We start from the raw sequence: 20520 nt of genomic DNA on the forward strand, positions 1-20520 counted from the left end.
TGTTAAATTTTCCGGTCTATAAAAATGTAGTCTTGTAATATCATATTCCAACAAAACTAGCAAAATCACTATAATTCAATATAATATTTAATATAATACAATAATTTTTTTTACAATTTCCTGATGTTAAAATAGCATCCAAATCCCAGCGATCTTGAGGCCTACGAAAAGGTGACGTAGGAGTGCAGTTTTCCCTGCCCATCGATTTAAATTGACAGGTGCATGTTAACAACACATATAATCACGCCCACATGACAGGATTTGCAAAGAAACTGGGATTAAAAACCCTCTGTGATCCGTTTGCACTTCAAGAGGCAGTAAGCAGTACTTATAATCAACAAATAATAAACGATGTGATGAGAATTTTGACCTCAAACTCCACAGACACATTCTAGAGACACAAAAAAATAATTTTACATCTTGTAAAAAGGCCAAAATTAGAGCCCTTTAAATAAAGACTAATCCATCTGTTATTCCTATTCATTTATTCATTCATTCATCCATTCATTTCCATCAGCTTAATCTCTATTTCAGAGGTTGCCACAGTGGAATGAACCACTAACTATTTCAGCATATGCTTTATGCAGCAGATGTCTTTCCCAGCTTCAAACCAGTACTGGGAAACACCCATACACACATTCCACACACACATTCATACACTACGGCCAATTTCGTTTACTCAGTTCACCAATACTGCATGTCTTTGGATTGTGGGGAAAACCGGAGCACCTAAAGGAAACACGCGAAATGCTGAATCAGTGACCTTCTTGCTGTGAGGCAACAATGCTAACTACTGAGTCACTCTCCGTTAAACCTAATCTAGTCAAATTAAAGCTACTTCACTGAAAATGAGAACTAGCCACTTCTCTTTTTTAGTAGAAAATATATGACTTTGAAAGCAAGCTGCACTCGTCAAGCCATTTCATTGGATCTTTCACAGTGGAAAGGGGCTGTGCATCAGGACACAGAGCAAAGCATCAGGTAGATCAGGTAAAACAGCATTCAGGTTATGTGTAGAGCGGCAGTCATGAAGACAGACATCAGGCTGTGACTTTCAGTGACAGACATTAGTGATTCACTGTGAGACGGTGTCTAAATGACGGATGATGTGAGACTGAAAGGGATGTGGATATGGAGGTTGAGCGATGGCACACTACCATTACATGGCACATCAGAAAACAACCTCTCTAACTGCAATTTAGTGGTTTGTTTTGATGCTGGGTTTCTGAAATACAGCACCCCTATAGATAGCAAACAAAATGGCAGGCCAGGCTAAGTAAAGGCTTTTATTAAACATTGGGTAAAAACAAAAACAAGAATGAATATGCTAACACACACAATATCGTTAGCAACACAAGAATCTGGCATGCAGGTCGTCGCATTACAGAGCAGGAGAGAGGAAAGCTTACCTTCTATAGGAAGGGGAAAATGGAAGAACACAGAAAAGAAAGAGAGCAAAAAAGAAAGAGGCATGTTTACAGAGTTATATCGGGGAGAACAGAAAAACAGAGGTGACAGCAAAGTAAATGAAAGCTCAGCAGAAGAGTGATTTCTCATGGATATATTAAATATGCAAGCTAAGCAAGCGAAGGGTGTCATCAGTCAGAGAAAGGGATCAAATGATTCAGAAGACGTCACGAAATATTAAAAGGAAGATCATTAATCTAATTCTTAAACTCTGATATGTATATGGGGATGTTTTTTATTTTATCTATGCTGGTTATTAGGCCTGTGTTTTGATGTCATATAGTTATCGAATTTTGAGTCTGACTGTGAACAGTGCTGGAAAAGGAAGATATTATTACATTAGCAGGATGGGAGTGTCAGAATCATTCAGGGAGAAAAACAAAGATACACCAAGAGGTCTCAGTGGTGCAGATTTTTTTTTTTTTTCCTTTTTAGGCAGACATGTATTTTCCCATTCATTTTCTTTGTTTTGTTGTGTTGTTGTTCAGTTGAGTTTTTCAACTAAAACGGCCAGAACATTTGGAAAAAGGCAAATGGAACTAAAAAACAGAGGATTGTAAGTAAAAAACACTGAATCATAAACAGAGAGTAGAATATGAAACAACTAACTAGTGAGTCAGTACTGTAAGTAATAAGACTGTGTACTACTGATAATAATATGTGTTTTGATTGATCAGATCACATAGACAAAGGGGACAAATTCCCAATTACATGTTTTTAGAGCACTTTTGACCACCTTTCTGATTGCCTTGATGGGAAGGTCTTCACTGAAAGAAATTATACTTTGAACCAACTTTAAAAAATGAGTGCAATTTGTAATACTGTAATTCAAAGGTCTCAAACTCAATTCCTGGAGGGCCACAGCTCTGCATAGTTTTGCTCAAACCCTAATCAAACACAGCTGATCTACAGTAGTAGTGTCTAGTAGTCTTGAACACCTTAAATAGTTGGATCAGCTGTGTTTGATTAGGGTTGGAGCAAAACTGTACAGATCTACGACCCTCCAGGAATTGAGATTGAGACCTATGCTGTAATTACTGTTTGGTTCAAACTTAAATATTTTGATTTACTTAGATTTATTTATTAATACAATTTATTTATCCTTAATCAAAATTATTTAGAATTATTACAAAATAAAAATATTGTTCACTATATAGACCACTAATTGTTTTATTTTTACTTTGTTACAACAGAGTTTTATTTTGGATTTATCTTTTTACCCTTTGATCAAAGTATAATTTTGATTAGCATCAACCTAAAAAAAAAACACTGTCATTTGTTACAGATAAATTCATACATTTTCCTCAAATTTTAATTTTGACTTGGTTGAAACAAAAAAAGTTATTTAATATTAGTTAAAATATTTGTTCTGCCTAAGAAAAAAAATTATTCAAAAGGTAAAATATTGTTTTTGTAAACCATGAATTAATTGAATTACTTTGGTTAAAATGACATATTATTTTAAAAAATACTATTATTAAAAAAACACATTTTTGCTATAAATAATTATTTTTTATTATTTGTAAATCAAAGTAAAATTGTACTTTGAACTAAAATCTAATAAATACATATAATGTTAGTCTATGCTCTTGCTAGTTTTTTTATTTTCCGAGGTAAACTATCTGCTTATGCTTTCAGTATGGCTATAAATGTCACACAAGATGGCAACCAAACTCACATTAAAAAGAATGAATAACAATAGTAAAATTTAAGTCACATGACAAAAACTGCTGGTTTAAAGTAAAAATAATACTTTGAGTTTACCTACAAGGGTCCGTTTTTGGCTTTGAGGTAAATTAAATCCAAGACTGATTAGAAATTGTATACAACATTTATGTTATAGGAAAAAAATGCATTTTCCCTTCTCCTTCAAATGAATGTATTCAGAAATGACCAGATCAAATAGAAGTAATATGTAAGGTTACTCTATCCAGATTTTGTAGAATCATAAAATAATTGTTACTTGGTTTCAATCTGCACTCAATTTTTTTTTTTTTTTTTTGCTTGTTGAAACTACTTATTTAAAATAAGCTGAATCAACATAATTCTTGAGATTTCATTGGGACAACTTAATTTTTTATGTTCAATCCACATAATTTTTTAAAGTGTTAAGTTAACTTAATTAATTTGTGTTGGGACAACATGAATGAATTGTGTGGAACCCTGCATTTTTTACAGTGTGCAAGGTATGCATTTTCTAATTTAATAAGTACATTTTCTCTCACAGTCTCCTCTCCAGACTAAGAACAAAAACTTTTAATAAGTTAATACAGAGTTTGACTATTAGGCGTATATTTGACCCTCCCAGAATTGTGTAAATGTTTACATAATTATTTTATCGTTGTTGTTGTTGTTATTATTTACTTTGTGTATTTAATTTTTTACATTGTGTTTTGTTACTTTCTATATTGCATAAAAAAAGTTAACTGATTAGAAGTGAAAAATGTATCCCTTTTAAGCTGAAATATTGTATTGGTTATGCTGCTAAACTATATATATATATATATATATATATATATATATATATATATATGAATGGGATTGTTTGCTTCTCTACACTAAAAAGTCATGTTTCTTCTTTATAAACTCAGAAAAATCTGAAAAAGTTGAAGTAATGAGTTGACTGAGCCATCGATTCCAGTGTAGGTTGTTGTAACCGTTAAAGATGGGCTTGTAGCAGTGTGCATGTACTGTATGTGATAAGGCTCATACTTTATTTGCCCAGGCGTCCTCGTCCCATGAAGTGAGCTGCAGCACTCTGATTATCTCGTTGATTTCAGCTGTCATCTTATCAAACGTGTAGTTTCTGTTCTTCAAGGCCTCCTCCACACCGTGACTCTTAGTGCACTTGGTTGTCACAAAGATTTTAATGGCTGATGGATGTCAAAAAACAAAATCTGTTAGTCCTCAGTTCCATCTAAAACTATTTTATATTTTATGAGAGTGCAGTTCATGTTTGATGAGTCCAAAAAATCAGGCAACTAATTATCACTATGCGAGTAGACATATTTGCAAACATCGGCATTAAAAGCCTTGTTGCGTGTGAAGATGAGCTGTCATCAACCTGGTTATTTATTGCTGAGCCAACAGCAGAAAGCCAACTGGATGAAGGGAAAATCTATCCCTCACTGCAAGGCGGTTAAATGGCTCCAATTATCAGTGTTGCCATATCAACGGGCTGGCACATGGAGACTGCATGCAGCACACACACAGCTGGTGTCTGACCTGATATAAGCACGGGCAGCAGCTCCTTTACTGTGTTCATGGAGGTGACCAACATTACGCGGTGCTCCTGGTGCGTGAGTTCCTGCTGCCGCTCGTCAATCATCTTTGCCATCTTCGTCATGCCTAAAAAATGCACAAGTCAATGCAATGATTATTAGGCAAGGGACGATAACTGTTTTTAAGCTATACTGTAGGTTAGAAAAGTCAAGGTTTTAAAACCATCAAAATGTTCTGCTATATCTTTCCAAAGATGTGCGTGTATGATTTTTTATTTATTTATTTTTTAAGACAACAGTATCACCAGCAGAAAAGATTTCCAAGGTCATTTTAAATTGTAAAGAAATCTGTGTTTTTGAAACAAATGAAGACAGCAGAAGTCAATGATTCATTGAATTATTTAGCCTGACATTTTTACTGCTCCAAAATATTATAAATGTTTCTCAAAATAAATTATATTGTGTTCAATATGGAAAAAAGTTTTTGTTTTTAGAGCAGTAATCACAATACTGTGAAACCGTGATTTTTTTATTCCAAGGTTATCATACCATCAGAATCTTATACCAACCCATTCCTAATGATTAAGTAGAGGTCAAAGGTGTGAAAAAAATGTAATAGTGAGACATAGTATAAACATTAAGTACACGACACAAAAATCAAAAAGGTGTGTAAGTAAATGTGCATAAATGGTCCACCATTCTACCAATCTAAAACATTACATCTGAACAGTGCTATTAAAAATACACTAAATATTAGTGGCTATAGTGATGTCTTAAAGATTTATTATAAATTGAATGCGACAACACAGGTCATTTAAACGGAAAAAAAAAATCGGTGAACAAATAAACATCTAATATATTTAAACTGGTATGCAAAAACTATATACTTAAAAATTTTCAAGAAATAAATATTATTAAAATCAAGATCTGATCAAAAGCTGATCAAATGCTGATCAAGTCTAACAGCAACTGAAAAGGATCACATCTACAGACCAGCATTTAATGCGGAGATGTACAAATAATTAGTTTTCCAGGGATGGACATTTAACCAAAAGCTGTAATAAAACCATAAAAGCGTCTGAAATTAATCGTTCAATCACTCGTGCAAACAGTTGCTGCAAACTGTCCACCTGCATGGGCCAAGATGTCAACATCATCAGCTTTCATTTTTTCAAAATTTATTTTAAACGTTAACCTTAAAATTGTAATACAATGAAATAGAAACATAAAAATGTTTAACACAAGTACCTGGTCCCAGGTTTTTAGTGTAAGTGATCAAGTCCTCCATGGTTTCCACAACCTCTGCAACAGTCAGGTATTCCAGGATGCCCTTACACACGCGGATAATTTTACGCACCTTCAAAAAACAGAAAAGAAGAGACAAATTTGTCAGTACAATTATTTCTTGTAAATCAAACCAAAGATGTTTGTGCTATTAACGCCCCCACCCCAAGCACCCTCCAAAATTATGGCCACATCCAAAATCACATACTTCCATACTATATAATAGCCTAAAACAATATGTGAGACGTGCAGCCACTGTATGTATTGCTTACTTAACACACCTGATTCAGATCATCAGCTCGTTAACAGTTGGATTTATGTACTGGTCCTTGTGTGTCAAATAAGAAAGACATACAGAATGGTTGTTTCTTAATATGCGTTGTTCAGCGCTCTTGTGTTCTCGTGTAACATCATCATTAACTGCCAAAGTTCAGTTCCAAAACTCAAGACCACAAGAACGGAGGACATGTGAAAGGTCGATGATACGTCAATGCAGACTTAATCGCAGAACTCGTACAAGAAGTCCTAGAAGTCATTGCAGCTGAATAAAGGAGGTAGGAAGCGAAGCATTTTATATGAATTTATTTTTAAAGTATATAACTTATTTATCTCAGAGGTTTCCCTAAATGAGACAGTAAAAGTAAACATTACCATAAAAATCTTTATAGTCAATGGTGTTATTGGTGTTTTAAATTAAAATGAGTTTAATTTATATTGTGCATTGCATATTTGTAAAGTCTTTATGCATAGTATATATTGTGAAAAGGGGAAAACTATAAATCGTTGTGTGAATGCTGTAATGTATAAATAATTTTCCATTAAAAAAAGCATGAAGGTCACACAACCATCAGGAAGAACCAGGAAAGAACACAACATCTCATTTCTCACAGGATTTCTCAAGGTGTTCTTGCAGTCTCCCAAGTTCGTTTTTCCGAGGTAACTTGGCAAAACCGGTCTTCACAAGAACGCAAGTCCGTTCTCTCCATTCTTGGAATTGAGAAACAACCAGTGTGAAAGACAGAGGGGGTGGACCAGAATTGAAAACCACTGATTTAAAAGGAGAGTTTACACAAATGAACCCAATGTCCCTTTACTCAGTATTTACTCTCATTACAGTGGTTCCAAACCAGTTTGAGTATCTATCTCCTGTTGAAACCAATAGATTACATTTTAAAGAGTGTTGGAAACTCATTGATGTCCAAAATAGAAAGAAATTTACTATGGAAGTCAATGGCTAGGGGTGTAACGTTTTATCGTTGTACGATTTATTGCGATGCAAAAATGTCACAATATGCATCGTTGCGTTATGACGATTTGATTACGATATGACATCCGTGAGCTGTTACTACAGAGGGCGGACTATGATAGACGCGTGCGTATGGCAAGCCGTTTTAGCATTTAAACCTTTGTTCTGACTATCCACAAATATATTTAGAGATATCTCTAATTATATTTTGACTAGTCAAAATTATAATTCGACTACTCAGAATGACAATTAGAGATATCTGCAATTACAATTGTACTAGTCCGAAATCAGATTGGAGATATCTGCTAATATATTATGACTAGTCATATTCCTACATTGACTTCCATTGAAAAATATTTGCAGATATCTCTAAATGAGTTTTGACTAGTCACAATTGTAATTAGAGATATCTCTAAATGAATTTAATTAAATATGAAATAAATACCTGGAAATGTGGATTTTTTTTGCACACACAAAAAACGCAAGTGACCAAGCAAAGCCATAAGCTCTCACTGTTAAATTCAATTGAATAGAAAGCTTTTTTTTTGCACTTTTACTTAAATTGTTCCTTAATTTTGTCTCTGTCATTTCAATAATATTTTTAAGAAGTTTTTTAATTGTTTTATTTTCCAGATACAGGCCTGTTTAATTTATTTTCTTAAAGAAGCTTCAGTTTAACAAGTTGAAACAAAAGAAATACATAAAAAATAGTTTACTTGGTAAAATTTGCATTTCAGTTTAATTTTCAATTTTTATTCCAAATATCGTGATACATATCGAATCGTGAACATTATATCGTGATACACATCGTATCGTGAGCTGAGTGTATCGTTACACCCCTATCAATGGCTACCAGTTATTTTCAGAAGAAATAAACTCAACAACAAAAGAAATAAAGTCAATCAAGGTTGAAACAATTTAAGGGTGACTAAAGGATGACAGAATTGTTTATTTTTGTGAACTATCTCTTTAGGCACTGCCTAAATCTACACTTATCAAGATACATCTGAAAAATGCTTGTTTTTGGTCCACACGGAGGCATCACATTTGTCCTGCGAAATCAGCTAACATGCTTTATGCTAAATATGTCACTGTGGTCTATGGAAACATACAGTACATTGTAGATACTTAAAAACAATGACATATGTCTAATAGGGCTGTCAAATTTAAATGCATTAATATTTCTTTAATGCAAATTAATCATTTAAGGTTGAACCCCTTGCCATCATTGTAAGATACAGGTAAAATACAGCAAATGAACACTTTCATTGCTCGGGACATCAAAAGCACACCCAATATAGGGACTTTAGGAGTGTTAAAAATAAAAGCTGCAAAGCATATTCAAATAATAAAATTAGAGGATCTGTTTCTGTTTGCTTTTATATTTCAACACTGCACATTTACAGTTAAATACTTTATTTTAAAATCACATTTAAACACGTATTGTGACTAACGTGATTGTTTTTTAAGAATTGACAGTACTAATATTTAGGCATGTGACATAAATTGATGACTAGCTTTTTATTCTGTTGGCCTCAGTCACAAACAAAAAACCCACATAATACCATAGTACCACAACAGCATGCTTACTCAATGCCCTGTGAACAGCACAGTTCCTTGAGAAAGATGATAGCAGCTCTATTAATAGAGCTCAGCATTTGCTTTTACCACAAACCGATGATCTAACATGTTAGCAGTACATAACATACACACCACACAACCTGTGCTCCCTGACAATGCCTCATTTTAGTTTACACATTTACTGCAAAAAAATGTCAACGGAATGATTTCAACGGAAAAAACTGTAAATATGCTACAATGCAAATCTGTAGCCTGGTTAACTTTAAGTTTTCTTTAGATATATGGTGAATAACCGTAAATTCCCTTTCCCCAATTCCCTGCAAAACTCTTTTTTTTTCTTTTTCTTTTTTGTTGACATTACTATGGTCATTTTTAGTTCATTTGCTTTTTATTTTATTTACTTTTTAGTTTTCATTCATTAATTCATTTTTTTTCAGCTTAGCAACCTTATTAATTCAGGGTCGCCACAGCGGAATGAACCGCCAACTTATCTAACATATGCTTTACGCAACGATTTATTTAGTCATCATAAGCTATGAACACTTTGTATTTGTCTTTTTATATTTTTTTACAAAGTTCTGTTGTGTAATATTGTAATTTTCCACAATATTCATAATTTAATCTTTACATTCCCGCTGTTGAACAATTAAACAGCGGCAACCACAGCTTTTTTTATTCTAAATTTTACAACTTTTTTGCATTGTTATAATGATTTATTAATATGTGATCATGTTCTGATAGCACAGTAATCATTAAGGGCCCTATCATACACCCGGCGCAGTGTGGCACAAGACGCGGCGCAATAGTCTTTTGGTAGTTTCAGCTTGGCGCAAGAGTCGTTTTGAGGCATTGCGCTACGCTGTTTAAATAGCAAATGCATTAGCGCTCATTTGTGCGCCCATAGGCGTTCTAGTCTAAAAAGGAAGGCGTTCTGAGGCGGCCCGCTGGCGCTTCGCTATTTTGAGAAACTATAATAGGTTTTTCATTAGACCAAAACTAACCCGGTCTAAACTCCTGCGCACAGTTGCGCCTCGCTTATGTGCTGCTTAATACGCACAAGAGAGAAATAGGCAAATATCTTTACATATGAAAACATTTTAATATTAAGGATATATATAGGATATAATAAGAATAGATATAGGATATAAATATAGAGGATTAAAATATTACAAAACATATTATTTTCTAGCCTACATAAATATGAAAAACCACTGCTTTTATGTCTTCTTCATCTTAGGAGGCTTTTTCATTTCATTCATAACAATTTGCTTTTGTATAATGTTATTATTATTAGCAGTATTATTTATTATATTTATATTTATATTTGTTTTATTAAAATAAAGCTTAGATTTGCCCACCTGTCAGGTTTAAGACCATATGGGGCATGGCAGGTATATTTGGAAAAAAATTATTCATTTATTTGTTTGCTAGAAATTTGAACTGAATTTAGAAATAGTTTTGAAATGAATCTTTGCGCTTAACAAACAAAATGAATTATTTATAGGCTAATTAATGTCTGTGCATTAACGGTTTCCCTATCCAAGAGCGAAAGTGAAAGTAGATCCATTACCTCTCATTCTCACGCAGTAGATGCTCTGTTTAACAGTTCTGTTAAAAAAAACTGTTAACTGTTAACTGTTTGCTAGTGAAATGCTAATTTTTTCCACTTAGACTTACTTTGCGTCCTGTAAATAGTGAATGCGCTCTTGGCGCGACGCAGCTGGGTCTTAAAGGTAATGGGAGATGAGACTCTAATTGGTTTGTTCTCAAAAACACCTATAACTCATTAAGAAAATAAACTCAATCCTTTTAGACCATGCGCCTTGGCGCAAGGCAGATTTCCTGTCCTTAAATTAGCAAAAACGCGCCCTGACACGCCCTGAAAGCGTTTGCGCCCTGCGTTTTGCACTCTGCGCATGGACCGTCAAAATAGAGCCCTAAAGGTGCAGTTTGTAAGTTTGACACCCAGTGGTTGAACTAGGTATTGTACTCCTAGATCAAAACACATTTTTACTCGGCTCCTCCTCTGATGAGTCCAGATTGGAGAGAGTGTGCCAGACTCTCAAGCCTAAAGGCTGATTTAAGAGTGATTTGAACTATTTTCTAACTAAAAGCAATGGCAAGTGATAGAAGAAATCTGTTCCATTCTAAAATGAGTTTTTGTCTTAAAAAACAACTGAAATTGGCTTATATTTCTTACAGGTGAACAAAAAGATAAACTATGATCACCTCAGGTAAATCTCATGTACTTTATTCAGTGTTAAATTTTTTAATGAATGCAAGTTTGAATGCCATTTTACATGACATTTATTGCCATACTACTTAAAGCAGCAGCAGATAGTTCACCTCAGATCTTAAAATAAAATAAACCGTTTGAAATTGAACTACAGAACTGTGACAGTGCAAGCCAACAAATATCAATCATTCAGCATGTACATTTAATAATGTTAAAGATGTTTAATATGTATTTATTCAATTGTAAACCTTACTATTTCACTGGAGTGCAGTAAGTGCACTATTCTGTGATTCTAAATGGCTGCATTTAAATTTCTATTGAGTTTCATCTGGTGCAAACAGCCTACTTGCTTATGACGGCAAAGTTCATCACGTAGCGTGTTGTTAGGACACAGGTTTACATGACCTAATATTTATGTAATATTTGTATTATTTGCTTATAAATAACCACCTTACGTGGAACTCTGAATTTGCATCTAAATTCTGGGTTGTTGCTATTCACAGAAGTTTGCATTTTCGGTCGTGGACACATGCTTTGAGAGCCTTTCTGACTAAATGAATGAAAAACGCTGTTTTATTACAAATTTTATAATAATTAGTATATTTTTTTGTAAATATTTAGTTTGGTCATCTAACATCTTTATGATGAGAAAATACATATAAATTCAAATGAAGAGCTGCAAAAATATTTGCAACCTACCAAAACATTTTACTAAATCTAATCTTTTTTACGGCTTCCTTGATTTTTTAATGATGACATTTTATTATTCATTGGGGTGTACTTATTTTTGCACCATGATCTTGAATTATTTCGTTTGAACAGTTCCAGTTGTGCCTTTGGTATCCTAATGTAAAAACCAATAAACTGCATTTGCACAAATATCTCATTAAACAGGATCCCAAAAGAGTATTACTTTAAAATCACGATGGATGTCTCTCTGAAAAAGCTGCTAAGATGTACTCATTTATGATTGGCACTGTATATTACGAGCCTATTTACAGTGTTCAGTGTTGTCTTGTGATGTGAAATCTTGTGACCCGCAGGAGCAGTAACTTCAAAAGTAACTGGCTCTGAGAGAAGACACAGTGTGTGCGAGACGCTTCGCTCAGATCATGTGCTCTGTGTGCATGAGCTTCATTATACTGCGCCCACACGTCGACACACAGGGGAGGCTGGAGATGTGGAGCGCAGCACATTAACAACACTTACTCTGCTCCAAAAAAAGCTATATGTTTAATGTTGTTAGGCTGGAACAAAAGCTTTTTTGTGAAGATGATCCGAATAATTGAAATTTAGGATGTGCCTTGAACTGATAAATCAGTAGACAGAAATAAACGTTCTACAAATCAGTCTGTTTTGGTCAGATAAGTATTCAACATAGAATATAATTCGTTTTTACATTAAAAGGGCACAGGCAATATTCAAATCCAAAAATCATATCATAATCAAGCTGCTCAAAGATAAAATATTAATATCTTTCTCATGACAACTGGCAAAGAGATTTAGTATGGTAAAGAATATAGATATGGCCAACCCAGGCTCATTCTGAAAATGTAGTCCCACCGACATTTCTGGAGGCCGCGAATTATGTAGCTGGAGGTACATATGGCTGCATTTAATTTTTTAAGTGAACGCTATGGGGCGGTATGACGCCGTTCCTTTTGGTGCTTACCAGCTGAGCACTTACCAGTTTGTCCAGTTAGCTCGTTGTGTACGTCGGCGGACTTGAGACGCAGAAAGGAGCTGACCACGACGATGATCCGGGTTTGAATCCGGGGAAAATCGGTTCCAGAAATCAGGTAAGACAAAAACAGAATCCAAAAAATAAAGTGAACAAGTTCATAACAGGGTGAGAATGTGTAAATCAGAAAACGCTGTAAAAATCAGACGAGGGCTTTTCTTTTTCTGGACGGCTTTTGTAAATTGTTGGTTGGGTTTAGGGAAGTAAGCGGGTGGGTGGCGGGTCAATCGGTAAAAGTGGTTGGGTTTGCGGAAGGAGGACGGTGGGTCAGTCGATTGGCAGTGTTTCGCAGTCTCCAGAAACGTCCACGGGGCTACGTTTTCAGAATGAGCCTGGGTTGCATATGGCACTGTTGATGTGTTTTGTCTTGGTGGAGTAGATCTCCTATGCTGCTGCTGCTTTGAATGTTATGGAAGAGCAAGTACCGAGACTCGCTGCTGCCAATGTATTCACAGACATGCTCTATGAGAATATAAAACACAGCTGTTTCAAACATAATATATGCACCAGTGTTGGGGAAAGTTACTTTTAAAAGTAGTGCATTACAATATTAAGTTCCTCTCCTAAAAAACGAACTAATTGTGTTACTTGGTTACTTTTTATGGAAATGAATGCCTTATATTACTTTAGAGTTACTTTTGTATTACTTTTCCTTACCTGACTGAGGTTTGATCTCTTTCAGAACTTGCAGGTATTTTTTCACCTTTTTGTATATAGAAGCTCTACATTTAATAATCACCTATATAACTTACACCTTTATTTTCCTTTAAAAAAAAAAGTAGGATTAAATTTTGAGAACTTTCAGAGTCCAGAGCTACACATGCTGTATTTACAGATTCATGAAGGCATGTAAAGTAATGTGTTTGCTACTTTTGAATGTTTTGTGTTATTAGTCAAGTAGATTCACTGTCCACTGAGATAAAGACTGCAATAAAGTCTAAGAGTACTAAAATGAAATAATTTATTAAGACAAAAACAGGTTTTAAACCTTTAAAATGTATAATGTTATAAAAATTAACAGTAAAACGATAAAAAAACATACCCAAATCTAAATAAATCTTTGAGCTTTATACGTTGAATGAATTGCTTCACAAATGTGTAAATCATTTCCCAAAAGAGAAAGAATTTCACTCTATTACACAACGTAGTCGCTTCTACACAAGATCACAAAACATAGTCGCTTACAATCTACACTTAACGACAATCCACTTCTTTTCTTCAATGAGTTCAAAATGACAAAAATCCATGGCAAAAATTTAGGTCTCCGGCCTGACATTGTTTCTGTTTCTGACTGTCTGTACTGATGACAGGCGATTCGCGAATGAATCGATTTTTTTTTTTAAGTAAACCGTTCATTAAATTTAGTTGTCGTGAAACTGGTTGCGTCTTTAATAAGTACTTATTTACCGGATACCACCTCTGATTCGCAATAAACCAATATCCGGAGTTATTAGGCACTAGAATGGTACACTGACTCACCTACTTAAAAAAAAAAAACAGTCCTGATGATAATAATATTGAGTGCGAATCGACAATCTCTTGTGTATGTGATTCAACCCGACTAAGGTCATTTTTATTATGCAACATATTTTGTAAGAGCCAGTTAAGTAAGATAAAAAGTAACCCACGTTACATTTTTTTTAAGTAACGCAAATAATATTACTTTTTTTTTAAAAGTAATATTATTACGTAACATGCATTACTTATAACACATTACCCTCAACACTGTATGTAAACCCCTTGGCAGATCCAAACGCAGGTGGAGCTGGGATGGAGGAGGGTCCCCAAAAACGCGCTGCAACATTACATCGTAGAACAACACTGAGCATTTAAATGCTGAGGAGCAAACTCATTGGCTATTGAGGCAACTGCAACAAATTTCCTCCAGCATCTAGGTAATGATGTAGGAACAGATTAGGTGACCTATAAGTCTGTTTCATGACAGAACTTTGTATTTCTAACTAATATTTCCCTCAAAAATGTTTATCTTCTTATAGTGATAATGCTATCAATATACTTACAAAAATAATAAAAATATTGCAATATTTTTCAAATTATGTCTCCAAAGAATAGCTAATTTTTTTATCTCACTTCAGTTGTATCGCTGCAGTGCAAAATAGGATTGTCAAGCACAAACATTTTAATAAAAAACCTAAATCTTGTATGCAGTTTTCTGAGATGCCACCATCTTTAATTTACTAACTAACTGCATGCTGAAGATGACCTCGCTCACCAGAAACAACTCAAGTTTAATATCACCATCCAACAGACTGTGAAGAAACTGATTTAAATATTTAATTAAATAGTATAAAATTGTTTCCCGGTTCATTCTGCTGTGGCAACCCCAGATTAATAAAGGGACTAAGCCGAAAAGAAAATGAATGAATAAAATAGTATAAAATAGTGTCAGTATAAATATGAGAGTCCTATATATAGTAGTCATGGCAAATATTACAATACTATAATGATTTCCCTCCTACCCTTATTATCTTCATTTATAATTGCTCAGTTTTTGATGGATCAGTCTGGCAGTTTGACAAACAAGTGTTTTTAATGTGTTTTTGAGTTTGGTATTTTGAAATGTTAGTTTAGCATTCAGAATATTCAAGAATCTGAAAAATGTTCAGACTTTTACACATACTTGTACAAATATCGCCTAAAAATGAAACTTAAGAACCAGGTATATATTGTGTCATTTAATGTGAGGATGTATGTATCATAAGTGGGCTATGAAAGAAACGTCAACTGAAACTAACATTGAGACATGATTCCCATTCATACCTCGGCTTCATCGAAGGTCAGCAGCAGGTCTGAGGTGCCTGAGAGGATTCCACGAGAGCCGTCGATGAGGTAATCACGGGCCGGGACAGAGTACGGGTCTGTTCTCAGCATCTGAGCTGCTTCCACCAGCTTTGCACAGGCGTTCTCCACCCTGACAGACAAAACAAAACATACAGTCAAGCTGTAAATAAAATCTGAGAATCTGCCTCTTGTACATTGTCTTATTATCTTTTGGGAGAAGGTTCCAGTAAAAAAAAAATTGCTGGTAGAATAAAGGTATCTTTAATAAGAATTTGCAAGAGACATAAACAATAAAAGAGTCCAGCTTTTTATACTGGATTTTAAAAAACTAAAACAAAATAAAATAAAATAAAAACTTTATTAAAGTTTAATTAATGGAAAACACTTCCATTCAGATTTCAATTTGAAACTTCTAATTTTCAAATTGAAATCTTTATCTGATTAACAAATAAAACTCTAATAAGGAATTATATAAAAATAGGCTCATCTTTTATATTATGTCTGTTTCATCAGATATAAAAAAGAGAGCAGTGAATGTGTGAACCCATTTATTTCATTCATTAACTAAACATTACTAGATAAAGCATGCAATAAACATGAGTGAACATCTTGTGCCCATGCAACTGATCAATCAACTGTGGAAAGTCATCAGTACAGCACCAATTAAATCAGTAAATCAATGAAACTAAGAAGTACAGTATGCACCCAAATTGACTCAACTTAAAATTGTAAGACAACATTTTTGAGTACACTTAACTTTTTGCATTTGGACAACATTAAGGAATCATGTTAACTTATTTGTTTTTACAAATTTAAATGGATTGAACATAAAACAATTAAGTTGTCCCAATAAATCTCAAGAATTGTGTTGTTTCTGTAGCTTGAACAAACAGCAAACGTCTTTTTTTAAGGTTCATTGCAGATGTATCAAAGATCTATCACACTATGACTTCATACTGTATATCAGATATTTTAAGTACCAACCTGCAATTTTTGTGTCACATTTAAAATCATTTATTCAAATGTAGAACTGCTTCATACTATATATTGTTTCAATATGAATATTCGAAAAAACATCATATCATTTGAACAGCGGTGTCAAACAATCACTAGACCTGTCGTGGTATCTATTTTTTGTTCTACAATATATTGCACCAGAATATATTGCTATAAATGATATTATTGATATTATAATGATAGACCATTTTATGCCACTCATTATATAATGCCAAAATGACAATTCAATAGCATCATAATGCAAGCACACTCGTCCAAAGAACACATCATATTTTTGTTCTTAGGAATATTTAATTTAAATATAGTCATTTTAACAATTTAATAGTTAGCCATTGGAATCAGAATGTGAAAGCGCATATCCTAAATAAATAAAAAATAATAAATGTTCACAAAAAAGCGCATGGTAGAAAGTAACAGAGGCTGTGATATCTGCTACCAGATCTATTTTTAGTTGTCAGACACCCACATGAAAATATACTATAGTAATTTATAGTCAAAACTATAGTGTTTTCTTAACAGTTCTGATAAGGACACCTCAAAAAGAGATAGAGAGGTAGCATAATCAGCTAAGATGTTGCTAGAATTGGTATATATTGCATCACCAAAAATTAGGGATGCATGATATATCGGTGGCCATATCGTTTTTGGCCGATAAATTCAATTTTTTTAAGATTATCGTTATCGATCCAATGTCTAAATCGGACACACACACACTGATCTGACAGCCTTCACACCAGCACGGGGGAGAGGTGCTTTGGTCATTGAATCCAGCATAGGGGCTCTCAACTCTCAACTTGCCGCAGATTCTCTTTATAATATACACTGTGTTTGTCATAAAGTCATCTGTTCACAATGCTCAGGTGATGGATCAAAATCTGCCTCCGAGGGCAAATCAGCGCCCGCAGTTGGGTGAAACTCACAGCGGTTTATCATAAATTTTTCAGCAATCATTCCCGCAATTAACAGCAAGAATGAAAACAGAAGCATTGTCTGATTGACAAGCAGTAGCTACATGTGTTCAAAAGAATCTTAAAACGCCAAATAGGATGAATCTATGCCGCATTTTCTAAAGTAATACAATCTGTATTTAGCTTTTTGCTTGTACGGTGGCTTTGAACTGTCAAAACACCTCTAAAAAGGCTTTTTCGGACATGACATATTTGTACATATGTACATTACTGTAACACATTTTATTCAAGAACATTTGAGTTGGTTTCAGTCTTTAGCGCTTTCATTTTCATTTTATTTACTATATATTTAACTTGCTTGTTGATTAAATCCCATTTTGTTATTTAACCTTTTATTTTGCAACAGTCAAGTTGCATGTTAATTTGCTATAAAGAAAAGGAAATAATTTATTTTTTGCATGCTGATTTATGTGAAATTGTGAATATAGGTTTATATAATCACCTTGCATATAAAAATGTAACATTTTGAAATATTTATAATTATCGGCCTATACATATCGGCTATAGGCCTCTAGTCTGAAGAGTTATTGGTTATCAGGCAAAAAATCCATATCGGTGCATCTCTCACCAAAAACGATTGAGGTCATGTTCATGTGTTGTGCGATAAGTCGATATATTAATTATTTAGACAGGTCTACAAATCACTAACGTTTGACTTCAGTAACAGTTGGCATTCCTAACTGATTTAACTGCAATTAAATCCCAGATCAAGATTATTTGTGAAGTTTATTTATAAACTAATTTCGAGAGGATCACGTGCTTATGATTGTTTGTGGCTGGTCTTGCATTATCCAATTTTTGATTCGTCAATCAGGCGATTCGTAAGCCACTATAAATACCCTAAGTTCCATATAACAGCCAGCCATGTTTGTTTTGAAGAACCCCCCTTCCACCCCTACTTCTCTTTAACTAGACAGGTGGCACGGTGGCCCAGTGGTTAGCAATGTTGCCTCACAGCAAGAACACCACTGGTTTTAGTCTTTACCAAGCCAGCCAACATTTCTGTATGGAATACACGTTCTCACCTTGCTCACATGGGTTTCCTCCGGGAAACTCCGGTTTCCTTCCACAATCCAAAAACAAGCAACATAAGTTAATTGACTAATCCAAATCGCCACCATAGACATGCTCCTAGTAAGTAGTAATATCTTAAGAGCAATCGCTCTCTGTTAGCTACTACTGCAGGGGAGCTGTAGCAGGGCGAGATCTACCTGAGCTCAAACTCTCCTCTCGCCTTGCATACGGGAGGGAGCCCCGGGCTCAAGGATCTTAAGGACAGCATGCCAAACAAGCTTTATAATCATCAGCTAAGTGTAAACTCTTGAAAGTGCAGTAAACAATTCCAAAGCTCTCTAGCAAGCAGAGTAGAAAATCTTCTCTCAGACACTGGATAGCCCTGTATTAATAGAAATTAAAGCACGGCCTGCCGGACTTTTGAATGATGACATATTTAGGAGGAGGTCTCTCTTCATCATTATCCAGCAGTGGAGACCCAGACTTGCGCAGACTCCTTGCTGTATGAGGCACCACCGGGTGTCAATGCTTACAACACAGCCTATATATAGAGAAGCTCACATTTCCTGTCACCGACCACATGTGTGCTGATTGATGAGCCTCTGCCAGCTTGTGTTTATGGTGCCAAATGTGTCAGCTAAGGCTTTTGGGGTCTTTAAGCGAGCCCATCTGCCCAGCCACTTCATTTCAGATTCATACAGATACTCCCTGCTCCATAACACAGGCTTGATCGAGTCTGATTGTTTTATGGTAATCACACACTTTATATGAAACACAATTTGACTTATCTTTTATATCAGTAGCACAAATTATGCAGAAGGAACACGCCAAAAGCAATAAAAGTGTACGTTAAAGCTTGATCCGCTAACAATAGCACTTTCGATTGTTACCTGAATCTTTATGTCCTTGTTTTTATAAAATAGATAAAATTATGTACAAAATGATAAACAAAGGCCATACTCCAAATCATACTCCTTACCCCAAGTCACACAAGTCTTAAGATTGTCATGAAGCCTTTATAATCGTGAATATTAATGACATTTTATCCATGCTTATGACAATTGTTATTAAGTAATTAACTGTTATTATAAGCACTCAGTTATGATGATTTAATCGCATAGATGACATTGTTTGTTATGTTAACTTGACATAAACAAATACATCACAACCTGAGGGGCACAAAAGTAAAATAATGGATTAAGCTGGATTTTGAGGCTATCCTGGCTGAATTTAGCCTTAATTTAGTTGCAGGAATGCATGCTAAATTAAGCTAAATTAAGATATTATGAACATTTATTCTTTGCAGATAAGATTAATCCTATTGATTTATGCATGGTTTCCGCTACATTAAAAACAAAAACCTGTAGCCTATGGCCAAATAAAAACTGGCCAGCTCACTCAACTTTCCTCAGTCAGAATTTGGCCACTTGAATAATTAAAAATTAAATTTATCCTAAAGGCTTCTTCTATTACAAATTTCACAATTTCTCCAAGAATTTGAGAAATCATATAGGAGTTAAATTCTAGACTTTGTCAGGGGGGTCTTTCAAATCACCCAACCCCCTGTCATTATTGTTATTTTTACAATGATTTAATCCCTCAAAAATGTATATTTTTTATGTCACTGAGCACTTTTATTTTTTAAGGTGTGAACAACAAAGGAACAAGCACCTTGTTGTGTTCTCTGTGACTTTCTGACTTAAGCATTGGAGAGAAAGATGACTAGAAGGGTGAGAGACAGTCACAAACAGTGCATCAATATTAAACAGATTCAACACTAACTGCTCCATCTGCATCAGCTGCCAAGACACCACTTCACACAGCCCGAGAGGCACTGGTAGAAGCAATCATACACTTTTTTGCCGTAGACTTATCAATAATGCATTGTAAGCTTGCTGGAAACCTCCTACAAGCTTCAGCACTGAGGGTATGACTCAGACCCT

General features: G+C 34.6%; 1 protein-coding gene across 4 annotated transcripts in view; it reads right to left on the reverse strand.

Moving 5' to 3' along the window:
• vcla (vinculin a) overlaps positions 1-20520 on the reverse strand; it is a 74154-nt gene that overhangs the window by 36761 nt on the left and 16873 nt on the right. For all 4 annotated transcript variants that reach the window (XM_005156842.6, XM_005156840.6, XM_021480576.3 and 1 more), the window contains exons 3-6: positions 15558-15708; positions 5937-6045; positions 4693-4815; positions 4180-4340 (exon numbers count right to left, since the gene is read on the reverse strand). In XM_005156842.6, the coding sequence (XP_005156899.1) occupies positions 4180-4340; positions 4693-4815; positions 5937-6045; positions 15558-15708 (544 nt within the window). The remainder of the gene's footprint in view (positions 1-4179; positions 4341-4692; positions 4816-5936; positions 6046-15557; positions 15709-20520) is intronic.

Source organism: Danio rerio, chromosome 13 (assembly GCF_049306965.1).
Source record: "Danio rerio strain Tuebingen ecotype United States chromosome 13, GRCz12tu, whole genome shotgun sequence".
In the NCBI taxonomy this organism is placed as follows: Eukaryota; Metazoa; Chordata; class Actinopteri; order Cypriniformes; family Danionidae; genus Danio; species Danio rerio.